This window comes from Chenopodium album, chromosome 13 (assembly GCF_948465745.1).
Source record: "Chenopodium album chromosome 13, dcCheAlbu1.1, whole genome shotgun sequence".
NCBI classification, from domain to species: domain Eukaryota; kingdom Viridiplantae; phylum Streptophyta; class Magnoliopsida; order Caryophyllales; family Amaranthaceae; genus Chenopodium; species Chenopodium album.
In genome coordinates this window covers 13,069,317-13,084,325 of record NC_137846.1, presented here as the reverse complement: position 1 = coordinate 13,084,325, position 15,009 = coordinate 13,069,317, and the positions used below count along the sequence as shown (strand labels likewise).

The following is a 15,009-nucleotide window of genomic DNA, read 5'->3' as shown; positions in this document are numbered from 1 at the left end:
GAGTATTCAAGGCTCGTGAAGGAGGTATGGTGTATGATTAGGGAAAAGTATCAAGGATGTGTTTAGGCTAAGGCTAAAAAGAAAGAGAGAGAAAAGCTTTAGCTTAGAGAGGGAAAAGAGATGATGATTGTTGGTGAATCAAAACGGGGTAAAACGACCTCTATTTATTGGGAAAAACGAGGGTCGAAGATCAGAAAAAGAGTCAGAATTTGACTCGGAGTAAAATAGGTTCCATCGCGACGCGATAGCTTTATCGCGGCGCGACAGGCTTATCGCGGCGCGATAAGCTTATCGTGACGCGATGGTTCTATCGCTCAGCGATGGTTTTGGAAGCTTATCCATACGGAATCCGACTTCCAATCAAATTGGGTTAATCGAATTTCCGTACGTATTATAATTTTATCAGAATTAAAACAAGTGTTTTATCCGATGTAAAACTCTTAAGTCTTTATCTTTTCAAAAACAGGATAAATTAGAACCTTCTAGAAGATTCTAGAAGCTAATAATAAATCCTAGGGATTTAGGATCGAAAACAACCTTCTAGAGGATTCTAGAAGCCTGTAATAAATCCTAATTGGTTTAAGAATGAGGTTAAGGTTAATGGACCCTCCACACGGTCATTGGGTCGCAGGTAAGGCTCGGTTTAGTATTTTGGCCATAACTTTTTCGTTATAACTCGGATTTGGGCTTATAACATATCGTTGGAAAGCTTTTTTCAAACCCCATCCGACTACACAATAATTGGACCAGGATTATGTACCAAAATAGACTGGTTTGGACGTTTTTATAAAGAGGACACGAAATGAATGATTTTGAGTTTAAAGACACGAAATGAATGATTTTGGCTTAAAAATATTTTAGGAAAGGCTAGAAATGGTCAAGGCTAAAGGGAAATTCACGAGATTCTTCAACTCATCACCTAACTCGATAATCAAAGACGTGAAAGGTACTCATCACTGGGTTTGGTTTTTGGGGAGACACAATCAGGTGTCTACACAACGCAAGAAATGAAACCACTCCAAATTCCTGGATACTACATTTTTAGCTATACAGAGAGTCTAATTTCTATTGCAAAAATCGTAGGCCATTCACCTGTTGAAATTGCGCCTGAGAGATCACTTCAGAATGATTTATCAATTGAAATTCCACCTGGGGCATTACTTCAGGATCATTTATCTGTTGAAATTTGCACCTAGGGGATTACTCCATGATCATTTATCAGTTGAAATTCCACCTGGGGAACTACTTCAGGATCATCAAGAGGATTCATCCATGGAATTGCCCTTGTTACAGCAACAACAACAGTATGCGCACCAGGATTGCAACATGAGCATCATCAAGAGGATTCTTTAGTAGAAACTATGTTTCAACAACTGCAGCTTGAAGGTGAACTAAAACGAGAAATTGATGAAGACGGTGATAATTCGTCCACTGACACCGCGTTCCAGGTCCCTGCTAAAGGAACAAGTTTTATGGAGTTGGGAAACATTTATATTGATTGTGAGACATAAATGAAACTTGATCCTCTCAGAAAAAATAGCTGCCATATGTTCTTCGAGAAGTTAACCAACCAATCAGTTCTAACCCCTGTATATTTTAAGATTTCAATCAGGCAATAATATAGCTCTTTTATTATCCATCGTTTTATGTATTATTAGTACTTTAATTATATTGTTTGGGCTGCTCTAATGTAATGCACTAGATATCTTGATGAAAGAGGTATGGAAACAATTTGCCTCTTTTTAGCAATACTAATTGTCATTTCGTTGCCTTAGGCCCATAGTTTAGACTGATTGAAGCCATACTAAAATTCTGAAAAACACAGTCTAAAAGAATATAGTCTTTTGTTCATTCCATTTCTCTATTATGATTGCTATATTCTTTGATTATACCCGCAATTGTTAGTTGTATTCGTATTTGTAATAATGATGGTGTTAAATTGTTAACTGACGGTTTTACTATACTCGTCTGTAAACTACAACACATTAGTACATTGTTGCTAGAAAGTTTTGTTTCATTTTTCTGTATAAGATTTTTGCGTATACCTTTTGATGATGCATCGTTTAAATTGCATCATAAATGGCTAATTTCACCATAAAGTGATCATGATCTAAAGTTTGCATTCTAGCTTGTCTTAAAGTTTATTAACACGGCTCACTAGTACACTACATTTCATCATAATATAATGACATTGTATATACACAACAGAATTAATAATAATAATAATAATAATAACAATAATAATAATAATAACAACAATAACAATAATAATAACAATTATTATTACGCACTAATTTCTTGTAATTTGGTTGACTCTGTAGGTTTTTGTAATTGTTTTTTATAATAATAATAATAACAATAACAATAATAATAATAATAATAACTAGTCAATGTATGAACATTTTATGTATTGGGTTGATGGTCCAGACTTATGCATTACATATACAAGTATATATATTTTAATGGAACCAAAGTTTAATTAGTAATTAAGGAAACATAATAAAGGTAAACCACACAATAATTAAACTAGCTAGGAATTATGCTGAAATTACAATGCTTTGTATAACATATAATTAAACAAGGAATTATGCTGAAATTACAATGCCTCGTATAACATATAGGTGTAGAACTGTAGACGTATTAGCACAAATAACATCCATATGAAGCCAGCTTTTCTTGTGGTGGTAAAACAAGAAGGATTTGAAAAGAACCAACACAATTACTTAGGTTTTTTATAATAGTTTTCCCAATCTACTCGTTTACCAGCCACGTTGTCCAAACAGTGATAAAGCTCAAAGAGCTATTGATATTGCCTAGGAAAAATTGCCAAAAATGATACAACCTTTGGCCCATTTTTTTTAAATAATACAACCTTTGAATTATACATGAATATTACAACTTTTGGGGGGTCTCAATTTTAAACAAGACAAAGGTTGATACCCCCCAAAGGTTGTAATATTCATGTATAATCCAAAGGTTGTATTATTTAAAAAAAAAAACGGGCCAAAGGTTGTATTATTTTTGGCATTTGTTCCTATTTCCTATTTAAAACCACAAACGGCTTGGGGAATTGAGTAATGGTGCGGACATTTTCAACGTCTTGCTGCGTGTACTCCATGTCACTGGGAGGGAGGTCTATGTTGAAATATATTAGTACATCATTAGTGTATGTCTAATTGAATTGAAAATTTTACGATGTATGGTACTTAAAGTTTAACAAAATGTTGGATTAATTCTACATAGATCAGAATAGCTCTTTCCAAATAACTAAATTTATCAAAATTACTACACGTTCCATGCTTTTTCCACTCATATGCCCAAAACCATAATGCTTGGCGTTGATCATTGTAATATCCAAGGTTTGTCCATGAAGAAAGAGAGAAACTTCTAAGGTAGCTACATCACTTTTCCTCAAAACCGAAGTTGGATCGCAATCATACAATGAAGTTGTTGGTTTTTGTAATTTGATTGGAGGATTAGAGGCTTGTAAATTCGGCCAAAGGCCGTGTCATGTATAGCAATGGCAGATCTTAGACTAAAAGATATGGGGTCAAGTTTCGAATTTTAACCTCTAATTAAAATTATAGATATCTAACTATTCACAACTAATAATGATATGAGCGAACGAAGTCAAGTTTTAAGCAATGGGGTCAATTGACCCCACATAACTCTTGTAAAAGCTTGCTTCATACAATTAAAGGACGGATAATATTATATAATGAAATTTATTAATATGAGGAATCAATATGCGAGTTCGATCTACAAATAAATCTACACAAACTTATTTGGGTCAATAGATGAAAGGTTGAAAGCAACATATTATGATACATGTATAATATATTTACAATATATGTACAAAAATAATATAATTTAAAATTTTGTATTATTTTGAAATGAAAATTTGGATTTGTATGTAGGTGATAATTTTGAATCATGACATAAATTTGTAATGTTATGATTCGAGTATAAAATTCTAAGGCCTCGATAAAAATAAATATTTATTTTATTATATTTGCTTAAAAATTAATTTTAATTTATTAGAACCGACTTGAAAAAGTTACTAGATTTTTCACTTGACATAAATTTTTATCTCAAGAAATATATTTAGTAAGCACGTCTAATAAATCTTACAAATATTATAGGGCCGGACCCCTATGAGCTCCAGTAAAGATCCACTTGTGGTGTATAGTAAATCCCTCAAAGGACCCCTATGAGCCCCAATAAAGATCTTCTTCTGGTGTATAGTAAATCCCTCAAAGTCGATCTTATTACCATTGCATGTGTTTATCATACAGAATTAATGGCATATGTATCAACTAAAATGTAATTCCATACTATAGTTAGTGGATTAGCATAATCAATGAAATGATTATTATTTGTGGGATGAAGGCTAGGAGCAACGAGAGATTATGAGTTCATGCATAAAATCAACGTAATTGCAATGAATAAAAAGTAAATGTTTTTTTGGATTCATTTTGTGTTGTTTGAATTTTTTTTTTTTTTTTTACGGTAAATACGGGGGGAATTTCCCTCATATCACAGGCTGGGGGATAAAGAGTCGAACCCCTGTCATACGGGGAGGAGATAGAAGGACTAACCATCCCTCCATTCCTCATTTCTCTTGTGTTGTTTGAGTATGCATAGTGGGTTGTAGTACCTTTTATATATATACTTCATAGGATTTAAATCATTCTCAGACAATTTAAATAAAAACTATAAACTACCCCACGTACTACATCATGAGTGCCAAAAAAAAACTTGCGTGCACCTAGTCAACAATAATATTATTGAAGATCTGAGGTTTATACGCACGCAATTAACGTTATAAAGCGACCATTGTTATTAAAATCCCGATTTAAATCTTAGAATCTTACAATTTTACGATTCATGTATATCACACGATTCGATTTACGATTCTACCCGATTTTACATATTTCTCTTAAGTAGCGAAATCCTTACAAGTTTAAAACATACCTATATAGTTATTTATAAATATATATTGTCAATTGTTGGTTGCTTAATAGGTAAACAACTATATTCTATCAATAATTAGGTTTCAAACTCATAATTTAAATATATTTAATTAAATTTAGATATAACGTCTTAATTATGCATGTCGGTAGAATCTTACGATTCTACGATTCGATTTTACGATTCAATTCTGATAGCCCCTTCCAATTCAAAGTAGAATCCCGATTTTAATAACTTTGATAGCGACCCTAATTTTAACATAGTGACCTTATTTTTAACCTAATAACCTTATTTTTAAAATGGTAACCTTTATTAAAACTTGTATGATCTTTAATATTAATGTGAACCTGAAATACGACGTTATGTTGAACATAATGACCCTAATTTTAACATAGTGACCTTTATTATTCATATTGACCAGTATATAAAAATTTTCATTAAACAAAATTGACCTCTTACAGCATTATAATATCAAAATGACTTTTATTTCAACATAATAACATTTATTTTAATATAGTAACCTTTTTTTTTATTAATATAGTAACCTAATGTTAGTGGTTCACAAATAAATTAGTGTATGTGAACCAGGTCCATTTAAGAATTTGTACATGGGTGCCTGAATAATAACTAAAATAAAAACATATGAGATAGGAGGGGTATATATAGCATTTTGTAAGCAAACTTTCATATTTTAAAATAGTAACTAGTATGTGGCCCAGGCAATGCCCCCGATTTCTACATTAAACATCATATTGTAATGATAATGTTACATAAAAGAGTTCAACCTATTTTTTTTAGTTGTTTGATGATTATATCAAATGATTTTACTTTGTATCCTTTTTATTTACATTTATTTTAGTTTTTTAGTAATTATTGACTATTGAACATAATACATGGTATTTTATGACATATAGTGGAAACTATCGATCAATATAACAGTAAATTAAAAGTTAACATTTTCTTGCAATAAGCCAACACTATCTATAGTGGAAACTATCAATCAATATAAAATCAAATTAAAAAATTTGTATAAATTAACACTCATTCAATCCAAGTTGAATATATTTCAATGGAATAAGAAATCACAATTATTAAGTAGCTAAGATGGTAAAAAGTTCTTATTTAATTCTACTTGATCTTAAGTTCAAACCTTGTTAAATTGACATTAATTGATAGTACATGATCATATATGGATGACATGGCATATTTCTAGTGCATCAGGAATGACATGGCATGTTTCTAGTGCTTGACTTGGTTCCACATGGCACGTAGACTTACTTTAGAACGCCTTTAACAAACTTTTTATTAAACCGGATTTTCACTATTTAACTGAAAATCGGAAGAAGGAAGTCCAAATTGGGTGGCCCGATTTTTGCTCACACGTGTAAAAGAAAAAAGAAAAAAAAACTTTCTTATTTTCTCTTTCCTCTTCATTCTGCTTTCCTCTTCATTCTGCTTCTCTTTCTTCTTCGATCTTTTTCTCTCTCCTCTACTTCTCTTCTTCTCTTGTTTTTTCTCTCTCCTCTTTTGGCGATTTGCATTTTCTCAGTTTGCTACTTGAATTTTTATTTCTTCGATCTTTAATTTCTCGACTTTGAAGTTGATTGTTGCTAATTTCAGGTTTGTTTACTCAATTTTATTTCATTTTATATAATTTTGAGTGTTTCGATTTTTAGGTTTTTCGTCGTTTCGGATTTTTTGTAGTTTCTGCAATGGTGAAGAAGAAGAGTTTGGTTTCTGGTGATGATGATGTTGATGTTTCTGCTCTAGGTTAGTGTTCGTTCTCTTTTTCGCAAATTTGTTTTTACTTGTTCAATTTGTGCTCTGTTTGTTTAATTGTGCGTTTTAATCAGTTGCTTTTGCTTAGATTAGGTTTTTTTGTTCTTAATTTTGTCAAAATTTGTCAAATTTTCTGTTGTCATGTTTTTTTTTTATTAATTGGTAGGATCTATCAAAGGTTTTCGTTATAGTAGAGCTGAGAAAACAGTAAATAAAATGGATGCAGGAGGAAAAAAGAAGTTGAAAGGTGAAGGAAATACATCCAAGGGAAATAAAGGGAAGAGGCATGTAAAAGAGGATGATGAGTAAGATTTTATGTTTTAGAATATTGTATATTTGCTATACTTTTGTGAATGGAATTGTGACTTTTGTAAGAGTATAGGTAACTTTGATTAATTATGTTTTTATGTGATTTTTGTGTCAATATATTAAGTGTTACTTTTGTGAGTATATCTTTCACTTTTGTATGTATAAATGTCACTTTTGTGAGTGCAAGTATCATTTTGTGAAAGTTTTGATAGTAATCACTTGTCACTATTATATCACTTTTGTGAATATCAGTATTACTTTTGTTCGTATTAGTGTCACTTTTGTGAGTGCAATTATCATTTTTGAAACTTTTGTTAGTAATCACTTTTTTGAGTATTATATCCCTTTAATGAGTATCATGAGTATCATTTTTTGTGAGTATGATTGTCACTTTTGTGAGAATAAGTATAAAAATTTGTATAAATGTTCATAATTCATGTTTAATTTTATATGATAATTTAAATTTCAGTATATAAGTATGTTATTATCATGTTTGAATGGTAAGCATCTTTTTTTTGTTTTTTCAGGCCTGATAGGAAATTTACCTGTCGTTGTAGACCTTCTTCATTAGTTAAGGTTGTAAGTGGGCTTTCTTCAACTCAAATAAAACATGTAGAAGAGGTTGGATTTGGTGGTTTGTTGTCTTTACGTGTGGAGAGTATGGTTGGAGGTATACTTCCTTGGCTTGTTGAGAGTTTTAATGGATATACTTGTATGTTTTGTGTTGCTGATGGTAAGGAGTTTGTTGTGACTAAGGATGATGTGTGTGATGTTTTTGGTTTGCCTAAGGTAGAAGGTCGTGAGGTTCCTAAAATGAAGGGTAGTTACAAAGGTCAATCTCAAGATGATAGTGCGTTGAAAAATAAATGGAGAGCTGCTTTTGATGTTGGTGTTAAGGAGTTGATACCTTTGGCTAAATTAGAAACTAGGATGAAGGAGTTGGTGGATGGAGGTGATGAATTTAAGAGGTTATTTGTTATGCATGCTCTTAGTAGTATGCTTGTTCCTACCGCTAATAGGACTGTTAATTTTAGGTTAGTTAATGTTGTGGATGATGTTGATTAGATTAAAAATCTTGATTGGTGTTCATTTGTTTTGAAAAAGTTGATGAATTCTGTTGTTAGTTACAAAAATTCTGAGGCTAAAGATAGTGTTAGTGGATGTTTGTTGTTGCTTAAGATTATGTATTTTCATCGTTTGAATTTCCAAGGTGTAGTAGAGAACTCCACTATTCCTCTTATCCAACACTGGACAGATAAAAAAGTGAGAAACAGGGTGTCCTTGGAGTTGAAGGCTGGTGGATTTGGTCAGGGGGTTTTGAATGAATATAATTGACTTATCCAGTTTCTGCTAAGCGTGTTGATTCAAATGTTAACTACTTAAGTAAGGGTGAAGTTGGTGCAGTTCCTATTGATTACAATAATGCAAGGAGGTTTGATGATGGTAGAAGATGTGTGACTTTCGATTTTCCTGAAGGAGTATTAACTGATTCTGAGATCAAAAGTGCTGCAACTGATGTATGTTTCTTTTTTTTTTTCTTTTTTTTTTTTACTTTAATAAAACATTTGTTCTATTCTGATATAATTGTTTGTTAATGTGTAGGTTTTTCATGAGGCGTTTCTTTTTATGAAAAGGAACATGGAGCTGTTTTCATCTGTGAATTCCAATTGTTTTAGTACTTTGCAACAGTTGGTGCATAGTCGTTTGGTTGAACATTCTGTTTCTTTGGATGCTGATTCTATTGAGTTGTCTCAAACACAACAACTTTTGTCTAACCAGATTATCATAAGCTTCTTGATGGCTTAATTGATGAGTTTATAAAAATGAAGTCAGTGAATGAGTTATTTAAAGTTGATGCAAGTAACTAATTAAAGTCTACCCTGGGAGATGAAGTTGGTCGAGGTGGTGGAGATGGTGGAGGTGGAGATGGTGGTGGTGGAGATGGTGGTGGTGGTGGAGATGGTGTGGCGAAGATGGTCCAGTTGGCAGCATGAGAACGAATAAAAGTTTGTGTTCTTTGGACTGTGGTGCAATTGGTGGTCAGAGTGTAGTGTTTGTTACGCCATTTATGAAAAGTAATTCTCGTGCTTTTAGTGAAAAATTACCTCGATTATATTTAGGAGCTCTTGATTATTGTCTGACGGATCACTTATTTAATAATAAGTAAGTTCTTTTTAATTGTCATATTTTTTGAAACTTTTTTTTTCTTTTTCTTTTTGTTTTGATATTAATAATATTGTTTGACCTTGCAGTGAGAATCTTGTTACTTTTGGATTGCATATTCTCATTCCAAGAAAGGATATGGTGTCTTTGGTGCATCCTAATTTGGTTTGTTGGTCAGTAGTTGATTGCTATTGCATTTATCTAAATGAATCGTGTTTTTATGATTCTTGTGGTCCTCAAAGATTCTTTTTTGGTGTGAGGCAAAGTGTAAGCAACTTTCTTGTTTTGAGTTATTTGTTTTCTTACTCTTTTCATTTATTTATTTTTTCCTTTTAGTTTGCTTTGTTGCATGTATCAGAGGGGAGTGAAGATAGTTCTGCTGTGTCGGATTTGCACGGAATTTGGGATGAATGGGTTACATATGAAAATTCTGGTTGTGATGTTATTGGTGCAGACTTGGTATATATCTTAATGTTTTATATATATTAACTGTTTGATGGCTGTGCTTTATGCTTACTTTTGTTCTATTTTTTCAGGTTTATTTTCCTATTCTTGCTGATGATCATTATGTGTTGTTTGTGATTGATCATGACAATGAATTGGTTCATTATGTTGATAATATCATTTGGAGTGATGAGACGATTACATATTTTCAAAATTTGGCTTTTTATCTGGTATGTTATTGTCTGTTTTAAAGTATGTTTCTATTTTAATCTGATTTTTTGTTGTTTTAATATTCTGTTTTTTTTTCAGTGTTCTGAATTTGCTGATTTTCTTGCACAAAGAAATCATCCAAAGAGTGAAAAAGTCCCTTTTTACAAGTTCAAAATTGCCGATTTAGTGTGGCGGAAGAGTAAGATTGATAATAATGACTGTGGTGTGTTTATGATGTGTCATATGGAGCATTTTGTTGGTGATAAATCGTTTTCTGTAGATGAACTTAGAACAGTAAGTGATCTTGAAACTGATCTGAAACAATTCATTTGATATTGTTTATGCTAATGTTTTATACATATTAATGTGCCTTTTATTTTCTTGTTGTGAGGCTGCTGGGAGGAAATTTTTACGTGCTAAGATTTGTGCGAAACTCGTGTTGTGTGACATGAACGAATCAAGATCTCAAGTCTTAGCAGAAGTTGAAAAATTTAATGAGAAGAAGAGCGATCCTGCGTATGTTACTGAAATTGAAGAAAGGAGGAAGGCTGCAGCAGCGGAGAAGAAAAAGAAGAAATCTGAAACTGCTCCCGCTGTTGACACTGCTCCGAAAGCAAAACGGACTACAAAGGCTACACAGAAGTACACTCCTTCTAAATGTTAACTAATTTTGGAAGTTGTTATTAGTTAACTACTTTTGGAAGTTGTCATTAGTTAACTACTTTTGGAAGTTGAAACTAGTGATAAATATTGACACTTAAACTAGTGTTAATATTTTCAAAATGTTTGTACAAATTTTATTATATATATATATGATTAAATATTGGTAATCTATTGTTCTTATTTTTATGTATTTATATTTCTGATTATAATTTTATAAGTGTATCATATATCATCATACAGAAATATTGTTGATTTAAATGAAAATTTAAAGTTTATCATATATTACCATTTTATTCATTTTAAAAACGGACACTTTTGTGATTATTATTGTCACTTTTGTGAATATAAATATCACTTTTGTGAGTGAAATATTTCTTTTGTGAGTATATGCAGTACTTTTGTGAGTAAAAAGTATCACTTTTGTGAGTATTATTGTTACTTTTGCGAGTATTAGTGTTACTTTTCTGTGTAAATGCATCACTTTTGTAAGTGTTAATTAGTGTCACTTTTGTGAGTAAATTCATCACTTTTGCGAGTATATGCATCACTTTTGCAAGTATATGCATTACTTTTTTTAGTATCAGTGTAACATTATATAAATGTTCATAATTCATGAGCAATTCCATATCACAATTCAAAATTCAGTATGAAAGTCAATAGTAGCATTAAACAAAAATAAACTACTACAAGTTTAGGAAAGTTTGCAGTTGTGTTTCATCCAAACTCACTACAAGTTCAAAAAAGTCGCACAGTAGGTGTCTTCGATCCAAACTCTGAATTTGGATCTGGTAATGCTTTTTTCTTTGATTTCTTCCCTTTTTCAAGTGCTCCTTTTGCTCTCTTGCTTCTTCCCTTTGTTACAGCTCTCTTAGGGTCTAATATAGAGGGTATGGTTGTACTTGTTGATGAAGAAGCAGTATTATTGTTACTCTGAGCACTCTCTGCCACATTAGAATTGTCATCACTTGCAGCAACCTCCTCTGTAAAAGCATCAGCCGCAAGTAAGTCTTCCACCATTTTCATACAGCTTTTGAAGTTTTCCTCCATGAATGCTCTTGCCTTTTCATTTTCTTCACTCCTTAAGATTAAGTTATAATATTTTCTCATCATTGTATGTCTCCATGGTGTATATGGGAGTTTTGGATCCTTTTTTTCCATTCTATTCCATACTTCAGACTTTGCAAGCTTTGTCCATCTTTTGGTAATGTACTTCTCTGGAATTCTTGTAATAGAATGTAGATGTAAAATTCTGAGGCAGTGATAGCATAGCCAACCAGACGCTTCGAAATTCTTGCAAGTGCACCATATAGTTTATCTCTCATGTATGTAACTTACCTGTTGGGAAGACCATGGCTTTTCTTCTAGAGATACTTCATAAAGAATAATGTTTTCTTCAGTTCTCCCTAGAATTTGTACTGTGGTCGCCATTGAGCAGCCAAATTCCTCTTCGAAGTCTCTAAACAGAGACAATGTGAAAACCTGTACATTAGAACAATAACTTACTACCAGTCATGTTCCTTTGCATGTATCATTTCTATATGTGCTTATGTTGTTTGTTTTCAAGTCTTAGATATATGTAATAAAGGAATATAGAAGTACCTGTGCAGCATGCTTTAGCATTCCGGATAGTGGCAATGAAGTAAAGGCTATTGATTTGTTGCAGGTAAACTCATTAAACTTCTCATCACTTCTCCATCTTTTTATGGTTCTTACAAAGATGCCATAGAATTCTGTCAGTGTTGTTGATTTATTAGCTCTGAATCCTACTGCATGGTTCGTACTTTCACTTCTTTGTGATGAAAGAATTCCTGCCGAGAAGAAATCTTTACTGAGTGCTGGACACCACTTTTCCTTTAGATCGTACACCCTTTGGTACCATGCATGATTAACCAAATCAAATTTTTGTATCATTTCTTTCCATCTTTCTTCAAATTCTGTTTCTGTCACACATCCCTTCAAGCATTTGTTGAATTTTTTTTGAACTCATTATCCCTTTTAAGGGCTCCAAATCGTGTTATTGCATTTTGTTCTAAGTGCCATATACATAGCCTATGCCTTGTGTCTGGGAATACCTGCATTCAGAATGTGATATGTCATTAAATTTGAACACTTATTCTCACAACAGTGATATTTTTACTCACAAAAGTAACATTTATACTCACATAAGTGATACTTATATTCATAAAAGTTATGAACACAAAAATGACTCAAAATGAGACTGGAATCAGTGAATATGATATTCAAATAGAAAAAGTAGTACCTGCTCAATTGCATTAGCCACAGCCTGGTCTTGGTCAGTGAATATGGAGGTTGGAATTTTATTCTCCATAGATTTTTTAAAGGTTTCAAGCAACCACACAAACGACTCTGTTTTTTCATTACCTATGAATGCACATGCAAACATACAATTTTTCCAATGGTTATCTATTCCAACAAAAGGAGCACATATAAGGTTATACCGATTTGTTTTGTATGTTGTATCAAATACAAGAACATCTCCGTATATTTTGTAATCCTCTAACATCATTGCATCTCTCCAAAAAATGTTGGAAATTCTACCTTCATTGTCGAATTTCACTCTAAAAAAGAAGTTAGGATCTTCTTTTTGTTCTTCGATCAGAATGTTCACTAATGTCTGAGCATCTCCAACCTCTATTTGTTCCATTCTTAGTCTTGAGCAGAAATTGAGGTGATCTACAACACTATGCCCCAAGTTTTCTTCTCCATTAGCTTCTGTACACATGTAATTATATGTGCCCATTGTTGAAAGTCCAGCAGATTTCATTGTTTTAATTGCTTCTGCCTTTTCTTTTGTTACTTCTCTCTCAGATCGATGCAAATAATGCCACTGCTTTCTTGTTAGTTCATGATTATGCTGTAATACATGTGACACCACCTTAAATTTTCCATCATTTATTTTTGCTCTTAGGCTTGCCTTGCAGTTAGTTCTTGTAATGGAGACTTGTCTTGGTTTTCTTTGTTTGAAATCCTTGTTATCTTCATCAACCATTAGAACCATATTTGTCTTCTTTGCAGCAATATGTCTTTTTCCTTCCGCAGAACACACATAATATTTCTATGTGACTATACGTGTGTGTGTGCGATACCTTGTTGTATGCTTTCTTATTGAAAATCCCACTGTAGAAGCATGTAGATTGTACAAGTCATAAATTTCTTTATAAGTGTCTCTTTCCACTCCAACTAATGATCCTTCCATATCTAAACCAGTGGTATCTATTGGTTTTGGATTTGTATCTGTGCATTAGTAGAATAAGAGATATTTAGCATTTTCTAGGAATAATTGTAACCAAAATCACAATTACAGCATGAACAAAATCACAAACAAGTACCTAGAGGCATGAGAACATGGGAGCAGAGTGTTATAGGTTATGCACTTAAGCATAAGCATAAAGAATAAGTTATTTGGTACAGGGGTATATAATACAACTTCTGTATTAATAAAGGTAACTTTTGTAATGATATTGGTAACTTTTGTACCATGAGACATGCATCAATGATTTACTAAATAAACATATAGTCAATGTAACTTTTGCCATAATATATGTAACTTTTGCCTTAACTAAAGTAACTTTTGTAGAATGTTACCTTCATCTTCATCTACTGGTTGTCCATTTTCATCTAATGTGTTCGGAATAACTTGATTTTCATCTTCTAATGTATTTGAAACACCTTGATTTTCAATATCTGCATTAATTATTGAAAATTAAATCAAAAATTTAAGCAAAAACAAACAATAGGTTTGTATTTGTTTAGATTATTACCTTGTATTTGTATTTCTGGAATTTTTGAGTTTTGAATGTTATCATCATTAAATTGATCGAGATCATCAACGAAATTCTCTGCTTCACCTTCTCTGAATGTTTGATTGAGGTCGAAACTCCATGTTTTCTCTGGATGTTGCGTTAATGGTGGTTGATTTTCTCTTTGTAATTGCAGAAATTCTCGCAATAGGTTTTCGTAATCGGACAATCTGGAGGTTTCCGGCATTGTTGATCGAAAATTGGAGTTTGTATTGCTGCGTGAAGAATCTCAAAAATTGGAGTTTTCTCTCTCCTCCATGGTTGCTTGGTGAAGGAGTTTTGAAGGAGGAAGTCGATGTTCGATATTTTGGAAAAAGGAACAACTTTAACGGAACAACTTCTAGCACGCAAATCGATAAAAAAAAATATTATTAAGTGGAGAGTGGGCCCCACTAACGGAATTTGTTAACGGCGAGATAACGACAAGGTTACTGTCTAGAAACTAAATGTATTTTGGGATTACAGTGTGGATTTCTCAAAAAGGGAAGGCACATCGTAGAAAACAAAAAGTTAGAGGGTTATAATGTAGAAAAACCCAAAAAATTACTTGTTTGCATGTTCGAGCTCAGCTTGTTAAAGATTATTAATGTTCAAGTATTACGCTCTAACTTGAACCAACATTCTTTTGGTTTTTTTTTTGTTCGAGTTG

At 32.4% G+C, this 15,009-nt stretch overlaps 1 protein-coding gene across 1 annotated transcript; it reads right to left on the bottom strand.

Annotated features, from left to right (window-relative positions):
* Positions 1-12,494: 12,494 nt before the first annotated feature.
* Positions 12,495-13,558, bottom strand: LOC145575246 (protein FAR1-RELATED SEQUENCE 5-like). Its single transcript, XM_081633137.1, has 2 exons — positions 12,800-13,558; positions 12,495-12,611 (listed from the first exon to the last, which is right to left on the bottom strand). The coding sequence occupies exons 1-2, from the start codon at positions 13,556-13,558 to the stop codon at positions 12,495-12,497; spliced, it is 876 nt and encodes a 291-aa protein (XP_081489263.1).
* Between the last annotated feature and the right edge of the window lie 1,451 nt (positions 13,559-15,009).

What these genes read in the sequence shown, in the direction of transcription:
- LOC145575246 (XM_081633137.1), bottom strand. Translation starts at nt 13,558, where the DNA reads ATGGTTCTAATGGTTGATGAAGATAACAAGGATTTCAAACAAAGAAAA. An exon ending in TGGCTAATGCAATTGAGCAG is followed by an intron (nt 12,612 to 12,799) that starts GTACTACTTTTT and finishes TTCTGAATGCAG; the next exon opens with GTATTCCCAGACACAAGGCA.